General features: G+C 46.7%; 1 protein-coding gene across 1 annotated transcript; it reads left to right on the forward strand.

Moving 5' to 3' along the window:
* On the forward strand, nucleotides 1–27,214 carry LOC144603079 (zinc-binding protein A33-like). The gene is made up of 6 exons (XM_078416213.1): nucleotides 1–411; nucleotides 3,162–3,257; nucleotides 3,348–3,581; nucleotides 9,177–9,199; nucleotides 9,283–9,401; nucleotides 26,424–27,214. The coding sequence occupies exons 1-6, from the start codon at nucleotides 1–3 to the stop codon at nucleotides 26,996–26,998; spliced, it is 1,458 nt and encodes a 485-aa protein (XP_078272339.1). The 3' UTR covers nucleotides 26,999–27,214.
* The last annotated feature ends 317 nt before the right edge of the window (nucleotides 27,215–27,531 follow it).

Here is a 27,531-nt window from a genome sequence, read left to right on the forward strand (position 1 = left end):
ATGGCTTCGATGGCTCAGTCCGAGTGTTGGACCGAGGACGTGGTTTGTCCCATTTGCCTGGATTTGTTCACCCATCCGGTGTCACTGGAGTGCGGGCACAACTTCTGCCGCTCCTGCATCACGCAGAGTTGGGACAGGGAGGGGAGAAACTCCTGCCCGGAGTGTAGAGAGGAGTTTGCAGACCGCAGCCTCAGGGTGAATCGGGCCCTGGTGAGTATCACCGAGAAAGCTCGAACACTCAGCCCGAAAACGGAAAGCAAGCAAAGTAAACTTCACTGCGAGGAACACCAGGAAGAACTGAAGCTGTTTTGCGAAACAGACAAACAACTAATCTGCCTGATCTGCCGAGACGCGCGGGAACACAGAGAGCACCTCTTCATGCCGATTAAAGAAGCAGTGGAAATCTTCAAGGTAAAAAAAACAAAGAGCATCTGGTGATTTTCCATTTCTGCCTTTCGCAGAGACCGCACCCTCGGCGACTGCTGTTTTGCACTCAGTTTCCCACACGAACAACCCCTTCCCCATGTACCCGCCCCACCTACAGTAAGACATGAGACACCTGTGGCTATACCTTCTCCCTTACAATAGACAATAGGTGCAGGAGGAGGCCATTCGGCCCGTCGAGCCAGCACCGCCATTCAATGTGATCATGGCTGATCATTCTCAATCAGTACCTCGTTCCTGCCTTCTCCCCATCCCCCCTGACTCCGCTATCCTTAAGAGCTCTATCCAGCTCTCTCTTGAATGCATTCAGAGAATTGGCCTCCACTGCCTTCTGAGGCAGAGAATTCCACAGATTTACAACTCTCTGACTGAAAAAGTTTTTCCTCATTTCAGTTCTAAATGGCCTACCCCTTATTCTTAAACTGTGGCCCCTTGTTCTGGACTCCCCCAACATTGGGAACATGTTTCCTGCCTCTAATGTGTCTAACCCCTTAATAATCTTATACGTTTCGATAAGATCTCCTCTCATCCTTCTAAATTCCAGTGTATACAAGCCTAGTCGCTCCAGTCTTTCAACATATGATAGTCCCGCCATTCCGGGAATTAACCTAGTAAACCTACGCTGCACGCCCTCAATAGCAAGAATATCCTTCCTCAAATTTGGAGATCAAAACTGCACACAGTACTCCAGGTGCGGTCTCACTAGGGCCCTGCACAAATGCAGAAGGACCTCTTTGCTCCTATACTCAACTCCTCTTGTTATGAAGGCCAACATTCCATTGGCCTTCTTCACTGCCTGCTGTACCTGCTTGCTTCCTTTCAGTGACTGATGCACTAGGACACCCAGACCTCGTTGTACGTCCCCTGTTCCTAACTTGACACCATTCAGATAATACTCTGCCTTCCTATTCTAACCACCAAAGTGGATAACCTCACACTTATTGACATTAAACTGCATCTGCCATGCATCCGCCCACTCACACAACCTGTCCAAGCCACCCTGCAACCTCATAGCATCTTCCTCACAGTTCACACTGCCACCCAAATTTGTATCATCTGCAAATTTGCTAATGGTACTTTTAATCCCTTCATCCAAGTCATTAATGTATATTGTAAATAGTTGCGGCCCCAGCACCGAGCCTTGCGGTACCCCACTAGTTGCTGCCTGACATTCTGAAAGGGACCCATTTATCCCGACTCTTTGCTTTCTGTCTGTCTTACACCCATCAAGGGACCCCTAACAGTGAGAGAGAGAGAGAGAGAGGGGTTTTCGTGCACCACCTGTGACCCTCACCCACTGCATCCCGTGTTCCCGGCGAGGCCTCCTTTACACCAGCGAGGCGAGAGGGTAGATTGAGCCACCGTTTCCGCGAGTACCCCTGCCAAGCCCCGATGGATCTACCGGTTGCAAACCAGTTCAACTCTCCTTTGCATTCCTACGCTGACTTTTCTGCCCTGGGCTTGTGGTTTGCTTGATTGCAAATTGAAGGAATAGCGCCTCAAATTCCGCGTGTGAAGCTCGGAATTTCTCGTGTAATTCCTTCAGCATAAACATTAACATTTACAGTTTGTAGGTAACCAAACTACATACATACATAACACTCCCACACCACCCACAACACTTTAATTCCCAACTATTACTCTATTAATCATTCCTCTATTAATCTTACTTATAACTTTTTTATTTATCTTATTACTCTTATTATTTGTATTTTCCTACCTTTTCTCCTTGTTCTGTATTTTTATGCTCACTTTGAATTGCCATTGCTGTATGAAATGTGCGATATAAATAAACTTGCCTTGCCTTGCCTTACTAGACCAAGTTACTGGGCCCAAACCTCTCCTGCATTGGTACAGCACCCTCTCCTCCATCCCTCGCCCCCTTCCCCCACTCCTCTCCTCCCTCCTTCCCTCCCCCTCCCCCCTCCCCCACCTCGCATCCCCCCTCCCCTACACACCCCCTCCTCCCACCCCCGTCCCCCTTCCCCTCCCCCCCTTTCCCTCCCCCCTTCCCTCCCCTATCCCCTCTTCCACTCCCCCACTGCATCCCCCTTATCCTCCATCCTTCTCCCTCCCGCCCTCCCTCCCTCGGAGATAGATTTAAACTTTAAAATGTGAATAACTTTTAAAATATAACACCGATTTCAATGAAACTTCTTCCATTAGCACCAAAGGGACGACGTTGAGTAAGATGGGCCTAAAATTGTCGCGCTATCGTGTTCCGCTTTGGCTGTAGTTCAGGAACAAACAAAAAACAAACGAGGGTTTTAGTATAGAGATGCCACACCTGGCAGTGCAACCATTTCCTCCTTCCCATCCCCAACCCCTCCCCATCTATATTCTTTCCTCTGGCTTTACAATTCGCACCTCTTGTTTCCTTACTCCTTACTTCCCTTATTTTTGTCTTTTCATGTATGGCCTTTGACCAACCTGCTGCCAAACCCCTACCCCTCCCCCTCCCCCCCCTTCACTTGTATCCACCTATCACCTGGCAGATGTATTCCTGGCCCATCTTTCCCACCTACTCCAATCAGTCCAAAGAAAGATTCTGACCCAAAATGTCGCCTACGGCTCTCCACCGATACGCTTCCTGACCCGCCAAGTTCCTCAGCAGTCTGTGTCTTTTTGTAAACGTTCATGTACAGTTCCGTGTCTGCAGTCCATTGGTTCCGTCTGGTCTAATTCTTTTACTCACTGAATCTGAACCTCAATCCCAGGAGAAGATTAAAACATCTTTGGAAACTCTCACAAAAAATAAATCAGCGATGGAGGAAATGGAGCAGCAACAGAAAGAGAAGATTTCTGGAGTCCAGGTAAGGTTTCCAGTTTCCCTTCTCTGATCTTGTGCTATTTGAATTAGATTCCAGGCTCGATAATATTGACCTTCACCTTTCATTTGACAGGAAGAGTATCAGAACCTGGTGACCTACATCACATCGGTATTTGCTGAACTGCGCCAGATTCTCAATGAGAAAGAGCTCCTCTTTCTCAAGGATCTTCTGGAAGAAGAGAACAGCGTTCTAAATCCAATGGAAAAGAATCTCCGAGCGATTCAAGAGGAGATAAACTCTATGCCAGAGAAATGCTTGAAGCTACAGGATCAGCTGAACCTAACGGACAGTTTGATGTTTCTGAAGGTAAGGGGTTACATTTTCAGTTTGGTTTAGAGTAAGTTTCGGGTCAAGACACTTCTTCAGACCTGCTGAGTTACTCCAGCTTTTTGTGATACCTTCGATTTGTACCAGCATCTGCAGTTATTTTCCAACATCACAAAATAGTGGGCGACTTTTGAAATAAATTCAGCATTGTGCTTTAATTCGGGGCTCATTTAAACAAATCACATACAATACAATACAATATATCTTTATTGTCATTGTACAGGGGTACAACGAGATTGGGAATGCACCTCCCCTACGATGGAATAAATTAATTAGCTAGTCAGTATACATTTAAACAACCCAATGAAACAAATTAGAATAGTTGTAGGGAAGTAAAATACCTTATATTCTAAATAGCAAACACACCAAAAGCCTGTACCCTGAAGAGACACAAAATGCTGGAGTAACTCAGCGGGACAGGCAGCATCTCTGGATAGAAGGAAGTGATGACGTTTCGGGTCGCGATCCTTCTTCAGACTCGTGTACACTGAATTGTCCTATTATAGGTCAATCTAATCCCCTTCAAGTCTTCCCTGTTCCCCACAACCCTCCATATTTCTTTTCACCCCTAGGCCCCGCCATCACGTTTATACCCCCTGCTCCATCCGATGGTCTCCTAAACCTTTCTGTTTAGCTCCCAGCACGTTCTCTCCTGTTGACATCTAACCCTCCCCTTCCATTAAATCACCATCTTTCCTTTTTTTTAACGCAATTTAAAAATTTATTCAACACCATAGTACAGAATACATACAACATGAAGGAGATACATAGAAACATAGAAACATAGAAAATAGGTGCAGGAGTAGGCCATTCGGCCCTTCGAGCCTGCACCGCCATTCAATATGATCATGGCTGATCATCCAGCTCAGTAATCCGTACCTGCCTTCTCTCCATACCCCCTGATCCCTTTAGCAAAAAGGGCCACATCTAACTCCCTCTTAAATATAGCCAATCAACTGGCCTCAACTACCTTCTGTGGCAGAGAATTCCACAGACTCACCACTCTCTGTGTGAAGAAATGTTTTCTCATCTCGGTCCTAAAAGACTTCCCCCTTATCCTTAAGCTGTGACCCCTGGTTCTGGACTCCCCCAACATCGGGAACAATCTTCCCGCATCTAGCCTCTCCAACCCCTTAAGAATTTTATATGTTTCTATAAGATCCCCCCTCAGTCTTCTAAATTCCAGCGAGTACAAGCCCAGTCTATCTAGTCTTTCCTCATATGTAAGTCCCGCCATCCCAGGGATCAATCTGGTGAACCTTCTCTGTACTCCCTCTAAGGCAAGAACGTCTTTCCTCAGGTTAGGAGACCAAAACTGCACACAATACTCCAGGTGCGGTCTCACCAAGGCCCTGTACAACTGCAGCAGAACCTCCCTGCTCCTAAACTCAAATCCTCTTGCTATGAATGCCAACATACATATTCGGTTACACCTGTTTTCACATATATTCTCTTCTGTTCATATCTGTTATGAACATGGTTAATAACTACTTCCTCATTGGTAATAATAATTCACAAATACCTAAACAAGGGTATCACTCATCATATACCTTATTTCGCGTTCCACCTATGAATTGACTACTGTAACTGTGGTATAAGAAAATAACTGCAGATGCTGGTGCAAATCGAAGGTATTTATTCACAAAATGCTGGAGTAACTCAGCAGGTCAGGCAGCATCTCGGGAGAGAAGGAATGGGTGACGTTTCTGGTCGAGACCCTTCTTCAGACTGTGGTATTAACCCAACGATGAACAGGTGTAATATAAGTAAAAATAAATACGAATAAGTTTTTTTTTTAAATTAAAAAAAATAAAAATAAAAGTGAAAGGTGACTAGAGTTCTGGCATCGCCTGTATTAATGGTGACCATCTTTTAACAAACTTGTCTGTTTTCAACTGTATTTTTGCTGTGATTTTCTCCATGACAAAAACATTTTTTACCCTGTCTCTCCATTGCGTTATGCTGGGGGTTGTGGCTTCTACCAGAAAAATGTTATCATTTTTTTTGCTATCAAAAGTAGAATTCTCAGTAGATAAATTAACTCTCCATCTGCCATATTGTCAGGGAGTATAGCCAGTACACAGAGTGCTGGATCTAAAGTGAAATTAATGGCCAACATCTGTTCAATCTCCTTTTGAACACTCTTCCAGAACTCCAAGAGCTTTGGGCAATCCCAAAATATATGTGTGAAGACCCCCACCATTCCACAGTCCCTCCAACATAGCTCAGATGTGTTACTATATTTTGATGTTATAGATGGAGTGTTAAAATACCGCATTTTCACCTTCCAATCAAATTCCCTCCATGTTGGACTGTTGGTTAATTTATGTCCTCCTTTGAATGATTCCTCCCATTTTTCATCTGTTATTATAATATTTGTTTCCAGCTCCCATTTTTCTTTGTCATCCATATTGTTATCATTTGATTCATGTTGTATTATTTTATACATTTTTGATATAACTCCTTTTTTTGTCTCTTCCTCTGAAAATGACATTAACAGTTCCTCTTCCCACCCGGTCCCCTGTATAAAGTCTATCCCCTACCCCCAATTCCTCCGTCTACGCCGCATCTGCGCCCGGGATCAGCCATGATCACATTGAATGTTGTTTGACTTCATACACTTCACTTCCAATTTCCATCCTGCCCTTAAATATACGTGGACTATCTCTGTTATCTCCCTCCCGTTTCTGGACCTCACCATCTCCATCACAGGAGACAGACTGGTGCCTGACATCTACTATAAACCCACTGACTCGCACAGCTATCTGGACTACACTTCTTCCCACCCGGTCTCCTGCAAAAAGTCTATCCACTACTCCCAATTCCTCCGTCTACGCTGCATCTACGCCCGGGATGAGATCTTTTCACACTAGGGCGTCAGAGATGTCCTCATTCTTCAGGAAACGGGGCTTCCCCTCTTCCATTATAGATGAGGCTCTCACTAGGGTCTCTTCTACATCCCGCAGCTCTGCTCTTGCTCCCCCTCCTCCAACTCGCAACAAGGACAGAATCCCCCTCGTCCTCACCTTCCACCCCACCAGCCAGCGGATCCAACAAATCATCCGCCAACATTTCCGTCACTTACAACGGGACCCCACCATTGGCCATATCTTCCCATCCCCTCCCCTTTCTGCGTTCCGCAGAGACCGTTCCCTCCGTAACTCCCTGGTCCACTCGTCCCTTCCTAACCAAACCACCTCGTCCCCGGGCACTTTCCCCTGCAACTGCAGGAGATGCAACACCTGTCCCTTTACCTCCCCCCTCAACTCCGTCCAAGGCCCCAAACAGTCTTTCCAGGTGAGACAAAGGTTCACCTGCACCTCCTCCAACCTCATCTATTGCTTCCGCTGCTCTAGATGTCAACTTATTCCCATCGGCGAAACCAAGCGCAGGCTCGGCGATCGCTTCGCTCAACACCTGTGCTCGGTCCGCATTGACCAAACTGATCTCCCGGTGGCCGAGCATTTCAACTCCCCCTCCCATTCCCAGTCTGACCTTTCTGTCATGTGCCTCCTCCAGTGCCATAGTAAGGCCCACCGGAAATTGGAGGAACAGCACCTCATATTTCACCTGGGCAGCTTGCAGCCCAGTTGTATGAACATCGACTGCTCCAACTTTAGATAGTTCCTCTGTCCCTCCCTTCCCCTCCTCCTTCCCAGATCTCCCTCTATCTTCCTGTCTCCACCTGTATCCTTCCTTTGTCCCGCCCCCCCTGACATCAGTCTGAAGAAGGGTCTCGACCCGAAACGTCACCCATTCCTTCTCTCCTGAGATGCTGCCTGACCTGCTGAGTTACTGCAGCATTTTGTGAATAAATACCTTCGATTTGTACCGGCATCTGCAGTTATTTTCTTATACTTAACAGTTCCTCTAATTTGGATGGTTTTTTACAAATATTCTCCCATTCCTTATGTTTCTGAAGGTAATGTCGTAGTTGGAGGAATTTATCAAAAGTCATGAGCTGGTAGATAAATTCCTGTGCAAGTTGTTCGAATGACTTCATGATCTGTCCATTAAACAATTGTGCGATATATATTAACCCTTTGTTTGACCAATTGTTATACCCTGAGTCCATAGTAGATGGTAAAAAATCTGGGTTTATCGCTATTTTAGTGGCCCTACAAATGGAATTCGACAGTTTTAATTTCTTTCGTACTTCTGACCATATTTTCAATGTTCCCTTGATCCAGTCATTACCCACCCTAAGCCTCTGTGCCATTTCAGTCAAGAATGGGAGTGATTCCAACGGTACATTTTGACAAGCATTTTGTTCTATTCACCATCTTTCATCCTGAACATATTCCAATCCTGAGGCCATCTTTGTCCCTATCTCCATCGGCGGTGGATATCTCCGCCCATCTCACCAACGTCCTTCCTCAGCCGAATCCACCTGTCAATTGCCAAGACTTGCCCTGAGTCCTTCCCCTTGCCCCTCTTTTCCAGCTCTACCCCCTCTACTCCACAAGACACAAGAAGGCTCCGGTACCGAAGCATCATCGGTACATGCCTGCTCCCAAATCCGCCATGTCTTGTGTCTCTGAATAAATGGTGCATTTGTTCCAGGGCCATAGTTACTGCTTTCCTTACACAAGCACAGCTGCACTCTACTCTGGATCAGCAGTTATGACACTGAGCTAGTAATATTTTTCCATGTTAACTGGGCCTAATTCTCACGCAGACTCACGTAATATCTCCTCACAAGCTGGCGAAATAACTTTTGCAACCATAGAAACATGGAAAATATGTGCAGGAGGAGGCCATTCAGCCTTTCGAGCCAGCACCGCCATTCATTGTGATCATGGCTGATTGTCCACAATCATTAACCCGTGCCTACCTTCTCCCCATAACCCTTGATTCCACTAGCCCCCAGAGCTCTATCAAACTCTCTCTTAAATCCATCCAGTGATTTGGCTTCTACTGCCCTCGGTCAAGTCAAGTCAATTCAATTTTATTTGTATAGCACATTTAAAAAGAACCCACATTGACCAAAGTGCCGCACATCAGTTCAGGTACTAAGAAACGAACATACAATGGCACACAAAGATAACAGCACATACATAAACAGTTCACAGCGCCCCCCAGAGGGCCTCAAACGCTAGGGAGTAGAAATAGGTTTTGAGCCTGGACTTAAAGGAGTCGATGGAGGGGGACAGTTCCGATGGGGAGAGGGATGCTGTTCCACAGTCCAGGAGCTGCAACTGCAAAAGCAGAGAATTCCACAAATTCACAACTCTGGGTGAAAAAGTTCTTCTCACCTCAGTATTAAATGGCCTCCCCTTTATTCTGAGACTGTGGTTTACTGGTTCTGGACTCACCCAACATTGGGAACATTTTTCCTGCATCTAGCTTGTCCAGTCCTTTTATAATTTTACATGTTTCTATAAGATCCCCTCTCATTCTTCTAAACTCCAGTGAATACACAGAGGTGGGGGTAAAGGTTGGTAGATGTTCTGGGTCGAGAAGCTACACCAGCAGTGGAAGCCGGGATCTGTTGGCAAATTGTAACAATTTGGCTGAACTTCCTGCTGTCACGATGTGGAAATTAACTGGTCTTTCTGTTGTTATGTATTTCAGGAGGAAACTCTTCGGAAGAGGAGGTGAGGCTCGCTGTTTTTTTTTTGGAATATAACTCAGGAAACATTGGACGTTGGTCTTCTAACTAGTTGTTTAATTAATGCAGGGTGAGTGATGAAGCCCTGACGCTGTCAGTAGCAGAGGGTGCCCTGGCCGTTGAAAGGTTCGATCACCCATTTTTGTTGAACACGGTGTTCACGGAAGTGCCCGATGGCATTACAAGAGGTAATACCTAAAAAAAAACCCCATTGCAGATATTGAAGTATCAGTTATATGTAAAGGGTCTATTTACTACCGGAATCGAAGGTATTTATTCACAAAATGCAGGAGTAACTCAGCGTGTCAGGCAGCATCTCAGGAGAGAAGGAATGGGTGACGTTTCGGGCCAAGACCCATCTTCAGACATGATGTCAGGGGGGGCGGGACAAAGGAAGGATAAAGGTGGAGACAGGAAGATAGAGGGAGAACTGGGAAGGGGGAGGGGAAGAGAGGGACAGAGGAACTGTCTAAAGTTGGAGAAGTCAATGTTCATACCGCTGGGCTGCAAGCTGCCCATGCGAAATATGAGGTGCTGTTCCTCCAATTTCCGGTGGGCCTCACTATGGCACTGGAGGAGGCCCATGACAGAAAGGTCAGACTGGGAGTGAAAGGGGGTGTTGATGTGCTCAGCCACCAGGAGATCAGGTTGGTTATGGCGGACTGAACGAAGGTGTTGAGCGAAACGATTGCCGAGCTTGCGTTTGGTTTCGCCGATGTAAAGAAGTTGACATCTAGAGCAGCGGATACAATAGATGAGATTGGAGGAGGTGCAGGTGAACCTCTGTCTCACCTGGAAAAACTGTGTGTCCTTGGATGGAGTTGAGGGGGGAGGTAAAGAGACAGGTGTTGCATCTCCTGCGGTTGCAGGGGAAAGGAATCATTAGTCTGAAGAAGGGTTTCGACCCGAAACGTCACCCATTCCTTCTCTCCAGAGATGCTGCCTGACCCGGTGAGTTACTCCAGCATTTTGTGATACCTTTAATACCGGACTGGTGAGGCACTTCAGACACGAATTACTTCCTTTGTCCAACAGCTGTTACCCTCTCTCCATTGATACCCTCTTGATTCAACGTATGTATAACACACTTTCGAATTGTCTTCAGCCCTACTCGCCAAGGAACCTTGTAGGTCAGCAAGGGGGAGATTGAGGACAATGTGGAGAGTGGATCAAATGCATTTGAAAGTACGGACACGCAAGGCCGGTTTCATGAACACAATGGGGTTGATGTGCTAAAAGCTACTGATTTCAATGCAGTGAAGCGGGTGAATGTATGGTCACGATTACTAAAGGGATCTCTGATGTTGAAGGCATTGCAAAGACATGGTTGATAAGAGGCGAAGGACAGATAGCTCAAAGAATCAGGATCCAGGTGTTTCCAATGTGATAGGGAGGGATGTTAAAGATGTGGTCGAACTGTGCCACTGATGATAGAAAATGTTGCAACTGCATTGAGAGAGATTATCCTAGACTGACGAGGCAATAGAGTACTGATAGAGTACGGTGGTAATAAAGGTTCAATATCCGAACTGATGTGGAGGAAGGAACTACAGATGCTGCTTTAAACCGAAGATATACACACAAAGCTGGAGTAACTCAGCGGGACAGGCAGCATCACTGGACAGAAGGAATGTCTGACGTTTCGGGTCAAGACCCTTCTTGAGTCCGCCTCAGCCTACCTGACCTCCCAGTTGCTAAACATTTTAGCTCCCCCTCCCATTCCCACTCTGACCTTTCTGTCCTGGGCTTCCTCCACTGTCAGAGTGAGGGTTTGGAGAAGCAGCACTTCCTATTTCGCTTGGGCAGCTTTCACCCCAGCGGTATGAATATTGACTTCGCTTAATTCAAGTAACCCTTGCTTTCCCTCTCTCTCGAACCCTCCCCCTTCCCAGTTCTCCAACCAGTCTGACTGTCTCCGATTACATTTTGTCTCTATTTGCTTTGATGTTACCTGCTGCTGGTAACAATGATCTATTCCACATATTCCTTGATCTCCACCCCCTTTGTCTTGTTTTCACACCTTACACTACCTTATATCTGTATCTCCCTCTCCCCTGACTTCAGTCTGAAGAAGGGTCTCGACCCGAATCCTCACCCATTTCTTCTATCCAGAGAGGCCGCCTGTCCCGCTGAGCTAATCCAATATTTTCTGTCTATCTTCGGTTTAAACCAGCATCTGCAGTTCCTTCCTACGCAAGGGTTACTTGAAGTTATTGAGATTAATATTCATACCGCTGAGTTGTAAGATGCCCAAGTGGTATTTCGCCATGTCTGTTGCAACATATTCTAGGATATTGGGCGTGGCAAGCGAAGAGATTGCGGCAGCGTTGACTGCATTTTTGAAACCTGTTTAACAACAAACAAAGTGAGTGAATCGGCGACCAGAGGACATCGGGTTAAGATGAGGGAGTAAGGACTTAATAGGAATCTGAGTTAGGAAAAGGGGATGTACAACGATATCTAGGTGTCCTAGTGCATCAGTCACTGAAAGGAAGCATGCAGGTACAGCAGGCAGTGAAGAAAGCCAATGGAATGTTGGCCTTCATAACAAGGGGAGTTGAATATAGGAGCAAAAGTTCCTTCTGCAGTTGTACAGGCCCCTAGTGAGACCGCACCTGGAGTACTGTGTGCAGTTTTGGTCTCCATATTTGAGGAAGGATATTCTTGCTATTGAGGGCGTGCAGCGTAGGTTTACTAGGTTAAATCCCGGAATGGCGGGACTGTCATATGTTGAAAGACTGGAGCGACTAGGCTTGTATACACTGGAATTTAGAAGGATGAGTGGGGATCTTATCGAAACGTATAAGATTATTAAGGGGTTGGACACATTAGAGGCAGGAAACATGTTCCCAATGTTGGGGGAGTCCAGAACCAGGGGCCACAGTTTAAGAATAAGGGGTAGGCCATTTAGAAACGGAGATGAGGAAAAACTTTTTCAGTCATAGAGTTGTGAACCTGTGGAATTCTCTGCCCCAGAAAGCAGTGGAGGCCAATTCTCTGAATGCATTCAAGAGAGAGCTAGATAGAGCTCTTAAGAATAGCGGAGTCAGGGGGTATGGGGAGAAGGCAGGAACGGGGTACTGATTGAGAATGATCAGCCATGATCACATTGAATGGCGGTGCTGGCTTGAAGGACCAAATGGCCTACTCCTGCACCTATTGTCTATTGAGTCCTAACAAAGAGTGGTGGGTGTATGGAACGGGTTGCCAGAGGAGGTAGTTGGTGCAGGGACTATCCTAACGTTCAAGAAAGTTAGACAGGTAGATGGATAGGACAGGTTTGGAAGGATATGGGTCAAACGCAGGCAGGTGGGACTGGTGTAGCTGGGACATGGCGGATGCTATGGGCAAGTTGAGCCGAAGGTCCTTTTTCCACGCCTTATCAGGACCACGTTACTAATCAAGAATTTGTCATTCTCTGCATTAAAAATATCCATCGATTTGGCCTCCACAGCTTTTTGCTTCCATGAATTCTACAGATTCGCCACCCTGTGACTGAAGACATTAGAAAAGTTTGTCCTTTTATTCCGAAGTTTTCGTCTCTAATCCCAGACTGTCCTGCTAGGTAAACATCCACTCCACATCCGCTCTATCTGAATGCTGGTTTGATGTTCTTGGAGTTCTTGATGCCAATTTGTAGTCAACGCAGTCCATCATTCCCATCCCCGATTCTCCTTCCCGCAATCCCGAAACTCCTCCTCCTCGTCTTTCTATCCCACTCAGTTCCTTCCTCTTCATTCGAAACGCATAAGATTATTAAGGGGTTGGACACGTTAGAGGCAGGAAACATGTTCCCAATGTTGGAGGAGTCCAGAACAAGGGGCCACAGTTTAAGAATAAGGGGTAGGCCATTTAGAACTGAGATGAGGAAAAACTTTTTCAGTCAGAGAGTTGTGAATCTATGGAATTCTCTGCCTCAGAAGGCAGTGGAGGCCAATTCTCTGAATGTATTCAAGAAAGAGCTAGATAGAGCTGTTAAGGATAGCGGAGTCAGGGGGTATGGGGAGAAGGCAGGAACGGGGTACTGATTGAGAATGATCAGCCATGATCACATTGAATGGTGGTGCTGGCTCGAAGGGCCGAATGGCCTCCTCCTGCACTTATTGTCTATTGTCTATAGGTGTCTCGACCCGGAAGCGTCACCTATGCATGTTCTCCGGAGATGTTGCCTGACCCGACGAGTTGCTCCAGCACTTTGTGCCGATCTTTGGTATAAACCCGCATCTGCAGTTCTTTTTATTTTACAATATATCTTCATGACAATCCTGCTTACGACTTTGAAAGCAGCCTTCATTCATTATAATTTCATTATTTTTAATCTTAGCTTCCTGACTAGTTTGATAAAATCCAAGCTCATTTTCTCAGCGCGATTGTGCGTTGTGGATGGGCCACGATCTATTGATTCATCTAACAGGCTGAGTATTTATTGTGTAGGAAGAAACTGCAAATGCTGGTTTAAACCGAAGATAGACACATACATTTGGAGTAACTCAGCGGGTCAGACAGCATCTCCGGAGAAAAGGAATAGTTGACGTTTCGGGTCGAGACCTTTCTTCAGACTGAGAGTGAGCGGAGAGGGGGAGACAGAGAATACGGAAGGGTAAGGTGTGAAAACGAGACATCAAATGAGATGCTGCTCAAGTAAAATGTAGAATAGATCATTGTTAGCTAGGAGACAGTGACAACGAAGCAAACCAGAGGTACAATTTAACCAGGGGGACAGTCATACTGGTGGTAGAACAAGGATGAGAGAGGGATGGAGAAAGAGGGAAAGCAAGGGTTACCGGAAGTTAGAGAAATCAATAATCCTACCGCTGTGGTGTAAGCTCCCAAAGTGAAATATGAGGTGCTGTTCTTCCAATTTGCGCTGGGCCTCACTCTAACAGCGGAGGAGGCCCAGGACAAAAAGATTAGTATGAGATTTGGAGGGGGAGTTAAAGTGTTTAGCAACCGGGAGATCAGGCAGGTTTGGACGGTCTGAGTGAAGGTGTTCAAACAAACAGAATTGATTGTACTCTCGAGTTGCATGTGGTCGGGGATCCGACCTTTTCATCTGACCGTGCGACGGTGATGCTTCGCAGAAGGTGGGGTTATAGACAATAGACAATAGACAATAGGTGCAGGAGTAGGCCATTCCGCCCTTCTAGCCAGCACCGCCATTCAATGTGATCATGGCTGATCATTCTCAATCAGTACCCCGTTGTGCCGCGATTAAAAAACATCACCTGACATTCACTTGATACTACTTAAACGAGTCTCACAAAGAAAGTTGAAGGAATCTATATATTCTACCTGGCTTAATGGAGTCAAACATTCCCCTCAACGCTGTGCTCAACAAAACGAGGTGGTCGATTTTTTGACCCGGCACGGCACCATCTGCCACTGACAATAACTGGCCATCATCACTGATATCCTGCAAATATTCTACAGCATTCACCGTTGGCACTAAGGAAGTTCAGTTCCACACAGAGTTTAACTGAAGAATATGTCCTAGCTTCTCTTGCGACCAGCTTCATCTTGAATTAAATACTGCAAAACACAAAAGCTGAAGTTGAATGAGACGGAGTGTTCACTGGAGTTCAGAAGGATGAGAGGGGATCTTATAGAAACATATAAAATTATAAAAGGACTGGACAAGCTAGATGCAGGAAAAATGTTCCCAATGTTGGGCGAGTCCAGACCCATGGGCCACAGTCTTAGAATAAAGGGCAGGCCATTAAAAACTGAGGTGAGAAGGAACTCCCTCACATCCACCCCTCTCTTCTGCAGAAGGAGCAGTTGCTGGAAATCTATCTGGAGTTGACACAATTCCCTCTTACTCTGTCTTGCTCTCTGAACACCTTTGGAGACGAAGAACTTCTTGATGTTCTCCTTGGTTGCTTCCCACCAGAGTGTCGGGGAGTCAAAGAGGGGCCTCACAGTTCTCCAACATGCGTAGTCCCTCTTTAGGTCCTCAATGTTTCACAGCTCCCCATTTAACTTCCACGTCCCACTGCCCGCCTTCCGGTCCTCTTGTTAGGTGACAGGAGGCCTGGAGGAGGCAGTGGTCAGAGAAGATGGTTCCAGAGATGGTGCCTGACCCGCCGAGTTACTCCAGCACATTGTGTAATTCTGTGAATCTGTGTGGCTTCTCGTCAAGCTCTCAAACACCCGTTTAAACTAATCCCAGTTTAGCTCGCCCCGTGTTCCGCTAAATCCCTTCAACCGTTACCAAAGAACAGAAGCAACTCTATTTTTTAGTGCGACTAAACCGGAGTATCGAATAGAGGTCCGCGAGGTTAGAGCGAGAACGTGCAGACTCCACACATTGAGCACCAGATCAAAACCAACACTGGGTCATTTTAGCTGTAAAACAATAGTGCCCGCATGGAATGGAAAACTGGACTACACTTCTTCCCACTCTGTCTCCTGCAAAAAGTCTATCCCCCACTCCCAATTCCTCCGTCTACGCCGCATCTGCGCCCGGAATGAGGTGTTTCACACTAGGGCATCAGAGATGTCCTCATTCTTCAGGAAACGGGGCTTCCCCTCTTCCACTATAGATGAGGCTCTCACTAGGGTCTCTTCTACATCCTGCAGCTCCGCACTTGCTCCCCCTCCCCCCATTCGCAGCAAGGACAGAAACCCCCTCGTTCTCACCTTCCACACCACCAGCCAGCGTATCCAACAAATCATCCGCCAACAATTCCGTCACCTACAACGGGACCCCACCACTGGCCATATCTTCCCATTCCCTCCCCTTTCTGCATTCCACAGAGACCGTTCCCTCCGTAACCCCCTGGTCCACTCGTCCCTTCCCACCCAAACCACCCCATACCCGGGCACTTTCCCCTGCAACCGCACGAGTTGCAACATCTGTCCCTTTACCTCCCCCCTCAACCCCATCCAAGGACTCAAGCAGTCTTTCCAGGTGAGACAGAGGTTCACCTGCCCCTCCTCCAACCTCATCTATTGCATCTGCTGCTCTAGATGTCAACTTCTTTACATCGGCGAAATCAAACGCACGCTCGGCGATCGCTTCGATCAACACCTTCGCTCAGTCCGCCTTAACCAACCTGATCTCCCAGTGGCTGAGCACTTCAACTCCCCCTCCCATTCCCAGTCTCACCTTTCTGTCATTGGCCTCCTCCAGTACCATAGTGAGGCCCACCCGAAATTGGAGGAACAGCACCTCATATTTCGCCTGGGCAGCTTGCAGCCCAGTGGTATGAACATTGACTTCTCCAACTTTAGATAGTTCCTCTGTCCCTCTCTTCCCCAGCCCCTTCCCAGATTTCCCTCTATCTTCCTGTGTCAACCTATATCCTTCCTTTGTCCCGCCCCCCCCTGACATCAGTCTGAAGAATGGTCTCGACCCGAAACGTCACCCATTCCTTCTCTCCTGAGATGCTGCCTGACCTGCTGAGTTACTCCTGCATTTTGTGAATAAATACCCAGCTAACAATGGCCTGTTTCCGTTATCACCCTAACTTTTTTTTCCATATTTTTCATTCATGTGTTCTACATCTCTCTGCATCCTTGTCTATATCTCTCGTTTCTCTTTCCCCTAACGCTCACTCTGAAGACGGGTCTCGACCCGAAACATCGCCCATTCCTATTTTCCAGAGATGCTGTCAGACCCGTTGAGTTACTCCAGCTTTTAGTGTCTATCTTCGGTTTAAACTAGTATCTGCAGTTCTTTCCTGCACGTGTAGATTACACTGAGAGAGTGTGGAACGCCACATTTCACCGGTGTTCGCACGTTACCATTGAACAGTTGCTCTGAATTTAAATTTCACCATCGTTTCCCATCCACGTATGGCACCATTTTGACCTTGGTCCCCTTTGTTCTTCTTTACACTGACCTAGGGCTATATCTCTGGTATATTGACTTTCAAAAACTCCTGTGAGATTACTTGGAGGTTTGTTCGGACAACTTCCCAATGAAACCTTGCAGTTTAATGCGGATAAATGTGAGCTTATCCACTTTGGGGGTAAGAATAGGAAGACAGATTATTATTTGAATGGTGTCAAGTTAGGAAAAGGGGACATACAACGAGATCTGGGTGTCCTAGTGCATCAGTCACTGAAAGGAAGCAAGCAGGTACAGCAGGCAGCGAAGAAAGCCAATGGAATGTTGGCCTTCATAACAAGAGGAGTTGAGTATAGGAGCAAAGAGGTCCTTCTGCAGTTGTACAGGGCCGCAGTGAGACCGCACCTGGAGTACTGTGAGCAGTTTTTGGCTCCAAATTTGAGGAAGGGTATTCTTGCTATTGAGGGCGTGCAGCGTAGGTTTACTAGGTTAATTGCCAGAATAGCGGGACTGTCATATGTTGAAAGACTGGAGCGACTAGGCTTGTATACACTGGAATTTAGAAGGATGAGAGCGGATCTTATTGAAACACATACGATTATTAAGGGGTTGGACACGTTAGAGGCAGGAAACATGTTCCCAATGTTGGGGGAGTCCAGAACCAGGGGCCACAGTTTAAGAATAAGGGATAGGCCATTTAGAACGGAGATGAGGAAAAGCTTTTTCACTCAGAGAGTTGTAAATCTGTGGAATTCTCTGCCTCAGAAGGCAGTGGAGGCCAATTCGCTGAATGCTTTCAAGAGAGAGCTAGATAGAGCTCTTAAAGATAGCGGAGTCAGGGGGTATGGGGAGAAGGTAGGAACGGGGTACTGTTTGAGAATGATCAGCCATGATCACATTGAATGGTGGTGCTGGCTCGAAGGGCTGAATGGCCTCCTCCTGGGTCTATTGTTTATTGTCTATTGCAGTCAATTAACATATATGCTACGAAGTGGGAGGGTGCGGAGTGGACAATGCGATACTGCAAGAATTCAGCCGCTCCCAAAAGTGTAGATGGGCTATTGCATGCTAGCCAATCATAGTGTTTGTTAGTAGTAGTGCCGCCTAGTATGTGCTTTATAATATTAAGTACTCGCCTACGTCAGGCAGTAGGTGCAGCAGCTCGGAGCTGTAATGTGCTGCAGGTCCTGTGATGTAAGTGATTCAATAAAATGATGTGTTGTATCTTAGCGTGGATTTAACAACTTTATTACAAAAGCAAATAGACTTCGAATCCGAAAGCACCTGGAATTAAAATGGCTTCGAAAGACAAGGTCGACAGTTGGTCCGAGGAGGTAGTTTGTCCCATCTGCCTGGATTTCTTCACCGACCCGGTTATACTGGAGTGTGGCCACAACTACTGCCGCTCCTGTATCACACAGAGTTGGGGCAGGGAGTGGAGAAACACTTGCCCGGAATGTAGAGCGGAGATTGCAGACCGCACCCTCAAAGTAAATCGGGCCTTGGCGAATATCGCTGAGAAAGCTCGAGCACTGAGCCTGAATACAGAAGAGAAGGGAAGTAATCTTTTCTGCGAGGAACATCAGGAAGAAAAGAAGCTGTTTTGTGAAAATGACAAGAAACTGGTCTGTCTGGTTTGTCGAGATGCGCTGGAACACAGAAACCACAGCTTGCAGCCGATTAAAGAAGCTGTTGACATCTACAAGGTTAATGCAAACAGATTTGTATCTTTATTTACCTTGTTGAGTCTTTGTTGTCTAACGCCTTTATTCTTTGATCTTAGGCTCCGGTAAAATCGGCCATAGAATCTGTCACGAAAAATAAATCTGATATCGAAGAAATGGAACAGCAACAACTACGAAAGATTTCCAAAGTTCGGGTGAGGCCTTTCTGTCTGGAATTTTTATGCAGCGTTGCTCATTTTAATGTGTAGTGGACATGCTGGATCAATTGACTGCTGAAATTAGGTGCGTAGGGAGGAACTGCAGATGCTGGTTTAAACCGAAGATAGGCACAAAAAGCTGGAGTAACTCAGCGGGGCTGGCAGCATCTCTGGAGAGAATGAATGGGTGATGTTTCGAGACAAGACCCTTCTTCAGACTGGTTAGAGATAAGGGAAACGAGGGACAGGGAGTAGATGATGACGCAGAGAAATAAAGAACAATGAATAAAAGATATGGAAACAAGTAACGACGATAAAGGAAACATGCCATTGGGATGGGGTGAAAGTGAGAAGTTAGTGCGACTTGGGTGGGGGAGGGAGAGAGAGAGGGAATGCCGGGGCTACCTGAAGTGAGAAAAGTCAATATTACTGGGCTGAAAGCTGCCCAGGTGAAATATAAGATGCTGTTCCTCCAATTTTGCAATTAGCCTCCCTCTGACAATGGAGGAGACCTAGGACGGAAAGGTCAGTGTGGGAATGGGAAGGAGAATTAAACTTCTTTGTTTCAGGAAAGTGTGAGAGAATTTGATTGATTAGATAATTCTGAGAACCGGACGCTGATGGGCTAACTGGTCACTTATTCTGTTAGCAAACACAATACAGAAATATATTATGTTAATCTTCAGCATTCATTTGACAGGAAGAGTCACACAGCCTTCAGTCCCATGTCACATCCCAGTTTGCTGAACTGCACCAGATTATCACTGAGAAAGAAAAGGACTTCCACAAAGATATCCGAGAAGACGAGGAGCGGGTTCTAAATCCAATGGAGAAAAATCATCGGGAGATTCAAGGGAATTTAAATTATATTCAGGAGGAACTCCTGCGTTTACAGAAACGGATGGGACAAAAAGACAGCGTGAAATTTCTAGAGGTAAGGAAGTCTATTTAAATTTGCTTCTTTAAATGGGCACCATCACAAAATGGCGTCTAATATATTTGAAACAAATTCAACTATGTTGTCTATTGTCTATACATCTGCAGTTTCTTCCTACACATCACTAACATCATATTCAATAGACAAGAGACAACAAGTGCAGAAGTAGACCATGCAGCCCTTCGAGCCAGCAACTCCATTCAATGTGATCATGGCTGATCATTCTCAATCAGTACCCCGTTCCTGCCTTCTCCCCGTACCCCCTGACTCCGCTATCCTTAAGAGCTCTATCTAGCTCTCTCTTGAAAGCATCCAGAGAATTGGCCTTCACTGCCTTCTGAGGCAGAGAATTCCACAGATTCACAACTCTCTGACTGAAAAAGTTTTTCCTCGTCTCCGTTCTAAATGGCCTATCCCTTATTCAGCCGAAACGCACAGCCTGTCAATCAATAGTCGTTTATTTGTCACATACACATAAATGTGTAGTGAAATGAAACATTACCCGCAGTTGAACAATAAGACCAATAAGAATAATCAATAAAAATGCAATAACACATACAATCACAAACTAACACCAAACAAAAAGAAACATCCATCACAGTGAGTCTCCTCCAGTCCCTCCTCACTGTGATGGAAGGCCACAATGGCTTTTCTCTTCCCCTGGCGTCTTCTCCCGCGGTCAGGCTGTTGGAGTTGCCACGTCGGGGCGGTCGTGGCTCCCGACATTGAAGCCCCCGCTGGGCGGTGAAAATCCCGCGGCCTATTCCAGGCCGCGCTGGACGGTAAAAGGTCCGCGGCAGGCCGACCCAAGCATCGCGATTCGGGGCGGGCGAACACGCTGCCTCTGCCGCAGCTCCCGATGTCTGCTCCCATCCAGCGGCCTGCGGGCTTCCGACGTCCAGGCGGCCCACGCCAGAGCCTCCGGAGACGAGTCGCAGCCGCTCTCGCAGCATCCGAAGGAAGCCAACGCCGCAGGTGGTGAGTCCAGGCCGTGGGCTCTGCGAACCAGAGCCCCAGGTGGTCCCAGGTGCATGGCCGCTGGTAGGCCGCAGCGGGAACGGAAACACGACACAGAAACAAAGGTCGCGTCTCCGTTCGGGAGAGAGAATTTTACAGTTCCCGTTCCCTCCCACCCCCCCCCCCAAACATAACATACAAACCCTACACCATATTAAAACTACAATTCAGACAAAAACAACAAAAAACACAAAAGACAGACGGACTGCAGGCAAGCCGCAGCTGCGACAGCAGCGCTGACTCCTCCCTGTTCGCATCGTTTCCAGACTATCCTGTCAGCATCGTGTAATTTTCAGAATAATTTTTATACTTCCTCCATCGGTTCTATGTCTGCAATATCATTATTCTTCTCAGTGTGTCAATGGGGGTGAGAGTGGAGAAATGGGAATTTTTGACACCTCGTAATAATCTGGGTGAAATTCGTGCTCTCAGCAGTTCTGCCTCGGTCAATTCAGTCTTGTGTTTTATTTATTTCAGGAGGAAGCTGTTCGCAAGCGAAGGTAGGGCATGTTCTTCACTGAAACTCTGCATGTAACTTATTTCCTCATAAACATCAATGCACAATTTGTAATCAGCTATTTAATATTTGCAGGATTAGTGATGAGGTGAATTCATTGTCAGTGACAGATGGTGCCATAACAGCTGAAAAATTCAACCACCTCTCTTTGTTGAAGGCAGCGTTGATAAAAATGTTTGACCCCTTTAAACAAGGTAAAACATATGGACTTATTTCACTTGGTTTGTGGGACACATTGATGTTTTATGTGATGCAAAGGTTGGCCAGGATAAAGCTCTGAATGGTAATTGGAGTTTCATTTCTGCACCAACCCACGGGCTGAGAAGCCTCACGCACACATGGTCAGCTGGAGATGTTAGATCCTGGAACACATGCAACACAGGAGCACGATACAACAAATACCCAGGCTGTTGGATGAACCAATGCAACCCAACCCACCCACACCGCAAAAACACTCTGACCTATGAGTTTGAATTCTACCACGGTAGTCAGGAAATTGGAAGTAACGGAATTAAATTATAATGAACAACGGTAGCAGTAGTCAGTGTGCGTGTGTGTGTGTGAGAGAGAGCAGAGACCGTAGTATTGTGTGGGGATAGTAAGGAGTAAGACCTGTGTGATCTCCCGGACAAGTTTCGATCGCCTAGCTTGGGGACGGAGAGGAATTTCACGGATTTCTTTTCCCAAATTGGCCTGGGTTTTTAATCCGGTTTTTCGCCTCTCCCAGGAGATCACTCGGTTCTTTTGGGTGGGCGGTTGGAGTGGTTGGAGTAGCGTCCGGGCGGTAGTTTTTGGAAACCGAGCACGGGGCTTTGTTCTTACAGAGGCCCAGGAGCGGTTGGAGCGGATTTGCAGGATTAGTGATCAGGTGAAATCATTGTCAGAAGGTAGTTGAGGCCAGTTCATTGGCTATATTTAAGAGGTAGTTAGATGTGGCCCTTTTTGCTAAAGGGATCAGGGGGTATGGAGAGAAGGCAGGTACAGGCTACTGAGCTGGATGATCAGCCATGATCATATTGAATGGCGGTGCAGGCTCGAAGGGCCGAATGGCCTACTCCTGCACCTATTTTCTATGTTTCTATGTTTCTATAACGGCTGAAAAATTCAACCACCTCTTTTTGTTGAAGACAACGTTGATAGAAACGTTTGACTCCATTAAACAAGGTAAAACATATGGACTTATTTCACTTGGTTTGCGGGACACATTGATGTTTTTGCGTGATGCAAAGATTGGCCAGGATAAAGCACTGAATTGTAAGATCCAGGAACACATGCAACACAGGAGAACGATACAACATTGATACACGAGTCAGGAAATTATGTTTCAGCTTTACAGGACTTAGGGATAATTTGTAGTATTTTGTGCAGTTCTGGTCATCCCTTTGCAGGAAGAATGTGGATGCCTTGGGAAATGTGCAGAAGAGGTTTACCAGAATGCTGCCTGGATTAGAGGGCATTAGCTATTAGGAGAGGTGGGATACATTTGCTTGTTTTATGTGGAGTGTCAAAAGCTGAGGGGAAACTGATAGAATTATTTTAAATTATGAGAAGGTGTAAATCGTAGAGGGCATATGTTCAAGGAAACAGTACGAAAATTTAACGGAGGATTGTAAGGATTTTTAACAATACACGTAACTTCTAAGAATATGCTTCCAGGGGTCACTGCAGTAGCAGCGATCACACCGATGTCTAAGAGATATTTACACAGCCGTGACAGGGAACATGGGATAGGCATGGGCAAGGAAAAGAGGGAAACGGGCCATGTGCAACCAAATGGGATTAGTTTATGTTCATAGGCATCATGGATGGCGCTGATATGCTGGGCCAAAGGGCGTGTACCTGTTCTGTATGTTTCTATTGGGGGAAGGATATTGAGGGCGTGCAGCGTAGGTTTACTAGGTTAATTCCCAGAATGGCGGGACTGTCGTATGTTGAAAGGCTGGAGCGATTGGGCTTGTATACACTGGAATTTAGAAGGATGAGGGGGGATCTTATTGAAACATATAAGATAATTAGGGGATTGGACACATTAGAGGCAGATAACATGTTCCCAATGTTGGGGGAGTCCAGAACAAGGGGCCACAGTTTGAGAATAAGGGGTAGGCCATTTAGAACGGAGATGAGGAAGAACTTTTTCAGTCAGAGGGTGGTGAAGGTGTGGAATTCTCTGCCTCAGAAGGCAGTGGAGGCCAGTTCGTTGGATGCTTTCAAGAGAGAGCTGGATAGAGCTCTTAAGGATAGCGGAGTGAGGGGGTATGGGGAGAAGGCAGGAACGGGGTACTGATTGAGAGTGATCAGCCATGATCGCATTGAATGGCGGTGCTGGCTCGAAGGGCTGAATGGCCTACTCCTGCACCTATTGTCTATTGTCTATTGTCTATTAATGGCAGGACTGTCATATGTTGAAAGACTGGAGCGTCTACGCTTGTGTACACTGGAATTTAGAAGGATGAGAGGGGATCTTCAAAGTCAAAGTCAAAGTCAAGTCAAGTCAAAGTCAAAGTCAATTTTATTGTCAATCCTCAGCCAGTTTACACAGACAGAAAATCGAAATACCGTTTCCCACAATCCCGAGGAACAAAGTGCATAAAACAAAAGGCACAGCAAACAACAATCAACATAAAATATAAAATATAAAATATAGTCACTTCAAATTTTTTTTTAAAAAGTGTCTGGTGCTGGATGTGCGTGTGTGTGGGGTGTTAAAGTCCAGGTCCCATAGGGGCAGGGGAGAGAGGAGGAAGGGAGGGGAGAGAGTTCAGCATCCTGACAGCCTGGTGGAAAAAACTGTTCTTTAGTCGGGTGGTGCTTGACCTCAGGCTGCGAAACCTTCTCCCTGAAGGCAGGAGGGTGAAGAGGCTGTTGGAGGGGTGGGAGGGGTCACCCACAATGCTCAATGCTTTGCGGGTGAGGCGGGTGGTGTAAAGGACCAGGAGTGTTGGGAGTGAGGCGCCAGTGATCCTCTCAGCAGTGTTCACTATGCGCTGCAGGGTCTTACGGCTGGAGGCTGTGCAGCTTCCGAACCACACAGTGATGCAGCTGCTGAGGATGCTCTCGATGGCACCTCGGTAAAAAGTGTACATGATGGGTGTGGGGGCTCCCGCTCTCTTCAGTTTGCGGAGGAAGTAGAGGCGCTGCTGGGCTTTCTTGGCGATGGACGTGATGTTGTTGCTCCAGGAGAGATCCTCGGTGATGTTCACCCCCAGAAATTTGGTGCTGCTCACCTGCTCCACAGCAGCACCATTGAAACATATAAGATTATTAAGGGGTTGGACACGTTAGAGGCAGGAAACATGTTCCCAATTTTGGGGGAGTCCAGAACCAGGGGCCACAGTTTAAGAATAAAGGGTAGGCCATTTAGAACGGAGATGAGGAAAAACTTTCTCAGTCAGAGAGTTGTAAATCTGTGGAATTCTCTGCCTCAGAAGGCAGTGGAGGCCAATTCTCTGAGTGCATTCAAGAGAGAGCTGGATAGAGGTCTTAAGGATAGCGGAGTCAGGGGGTATGGGGAGAAGGCAGGAATGGGGTACTGATTGAGAATGATTAGCCATATCACATTGAACGGTGGTGCTGGCTCGAAGGGCCGAATGGCCTACTCCTGCGTCTATTGTTTATGTTCTATGTTAAAGAGAAAGTGAGGAGATCTCAGTGAAACACAAAGTTCTACTCGACTTAACAGGCAGCATGATGGGAGGATCTTTCCCTTTCCTGAGGTGTCCAGAACAGAGGTTATCGTCTCAGAATAGGCAGTAGGTTATATAGGACAGAGATAAGGAGATATTTCTGCACTCAGAGGAAGGTAGACCTTTGGGATTCTCCGTATCGGATGGCAGTGAAGGCTCAGTGATTCACTTCATTCAGTCCCAGTCTACTGCAGGGAAATGGACCCTTCGACCCACTATCTCTATTCCGATCATTTTGCACACCTACATCAATCCCATTGGTTCACAACACGTCAACGCCCTTATATACCTCGCATGTACAAGTGTCTGTCTAAATGACTCTTGAAGTTAGTGATTCCACTTCCTCCAACGGGAGCACGTTCCAGGTATCAACTACTCTCTGTGCAAGAGATTTATCCCTCACATCCATATACTAAAACTCGCTTGTTTGTTTGTTTGTTCCTGAACTACAGCCAAAACGGTACACGATAGCGCGACAATTTTAGGCCCAACTTACTCACCGTCGTCCCTTTGGTGCTAATGGAAGGAGTTTCATTGAAATCAGTGTTATATTTTTTAAGTTATTCACATTTTAAAGTTTAAATCTATGTCCTAGGGAGGGGGGGAGGAGGGAGGATAAGGGGGTGGAGGGGGATGGAGTAGGGGGGAAGGGGAAGAGGGGAGGGTGGGTGGAGGGAGTGGGGTGGAGGAGGGGAGCGGGGAGGGGGGAGGGTGGAAGGAGAGGGTGTTGCACCAATGCAGTAGAGGTTTGGGCCCAACGGGTCCACTTGGTCTAGTCTTCTTTAAAACTCCATCCTCTCACTTTAAACCAATAACCTTGTTTTCGATACCATTAAGATGGGGAACTGAATCTGACTAACAACCCCCTCTCTGTCTCGTAAACTTGTAAAGTTCTCCCAGGTCTCCAAATCAGCATTATTCAAGTCCTCCAATGGAGGCAACATCCTGGTGAATCTCCTTTGCACTCTCTCCAGCACAGTCACATCTTTCCTCATTTTTAATTACCTCCAGTAAACATTTAACTGCTCAACTGTCCCGCCAATCTAGCCCCAATTTCCACCACCAGAAGCGCAAAAAAACTCAATATCACGCCCGCACACCCATCCGCCCACCATTTCTCCTACCTCCTCTCTCCCAATTGCATCTGCTTGCCCACGACATATCACAACTCTCGCCTCGACCGCGGGAGAAAATATCCGGGAGGGATTTCTGTTGTCCATCTTACGTGGTAGGGGAAGGGGGAAGAAAACCCCGGGCAGGGTTTCAGTTGTCCGCCCGCCTGTGCCTGAGGCCGAGCGGCCTCTCCCCCGGTCCCGGGGCCGCGCTGCCCGAGTCTCCCCCCAACCCCCGGGGACTCTCTGATTCTCTGCTTCTCCCCCCAGTCTCCGTCACCCTGGATGTGGAAACAGCGCATCCGATGCTCGAGGTGTCTGAGGATCGGAAGAGGGTGAGATCGACCGGGATCCAGAGGAGTCTCCCTGACAACGGGAGGAGGTTTGCAGCCCACGCGTGGGTGCTGGGATCGGAGGGATTCACATCGGGGAGACATTACTGGGAGGTGGAGGTGGCGGGGAGTCGGCGCTGGAGTCTGGGAGTCGCCGCAGAGTCTGTGGAGAGGAAGGGACCGGCCGTACTGACCCAGGAGAATGGAGTCTGGAGGATCAGACGGCGGGATGATGAGTTTGGTGCATTCACCTCCCCTCCATCCCTTCTCCGCGCCCGTCCCATCCCCGGAAGGGTGGGAGTTTATCTCAGTTACGAGTCCGGGACAGTTTCATTTTACGACGAGGACACCAAGTCCCATCTCCACACCTTCACCGGGAATAAATTCACGGAGAAACTTTATCCTTTCTTCGGGACCTGGGATATAAACCAGTGGCTGAGAATCTGCTCCGGTTCCGCTCCGTGTCAGTATTTAATAAATTCTATCAATCGTTCACCAGCACCTGGAATATAGTTAAATCACCTCTTTATTTTAGATGTTAAACAAGTCTGTTCCGGGAATCGATGACCATAAAACTCCTGGACTGCCGTCTGTAATAATAATAATAATGATAATAATAATAATAATAATAATAATAAATTCATTTAATTGTCCCACACCGTGGAAATTTACAGTGTTACAGCAGCAAAGTGGATAACAGGAGACATTCATTATAAATAAAAATAAAGACAAGGATAAATTGTCACCAGTTTACTGTGTATTCCTTAACTGTTACTGTTGACTCCTCTGTTGGGAGCAGTGCTGGTTGTGCAGTCTCACAGCAGCGGGCAGGAAGGACCTCCGATATCTCTCCTTCACGCACTTGGCGTGAGGCAGTCTGTCACTGAAGGAGCTACCTTCGATTTGTCGCTATAATGAAGTGATCAAACCAACGCTGTAATACAACACATGGCTTTTAATGCAACACTTACATCACAGGAGGTTTTTTTTTAATATCAAAAAAATACTTTATTCAAATAATAAATATCATTCACAAAACATATTTT

The sequence above is a fragment of the Rhinoraja longicauda genome, chromosome 19 (assembly GCF_053455715.1).
Source record: "Rhinoraja longicauda isolate Sanriku21f chromosome 19, sRhiLon1.1, whole genome shotgun sequence".
NCBI lineage: Eukaryota > Metazoa > Chordata > Chondrichthyes > Rajiformes > Arhynchobatidae > Rhinoraja > Rhinoraja longicauda.

Coding starts and splice junctions, on each gene's coding strand:
- LOC144603079 (XM_078416213.1), top strand. CDS start 1: ATGGCTTCGATGGCTCAGTCCGAGTGTTGGACCGAGGACGTGGTTTGT. Junction 3,582..9,176: donor ACAGTTTGATGTTTCTGAAG/GTAAGGGGTTAC, acceptor TATGTATTTCAG/GAGGAAACTCTTCGGAAGAG. Junction 9,402..26,423: donor GCCCGATGGCATTACAAGAG/GTAATACCTAAA, acceptor TTCTCCCCCCAG/TCTCCGTCACCCTGGATGTG.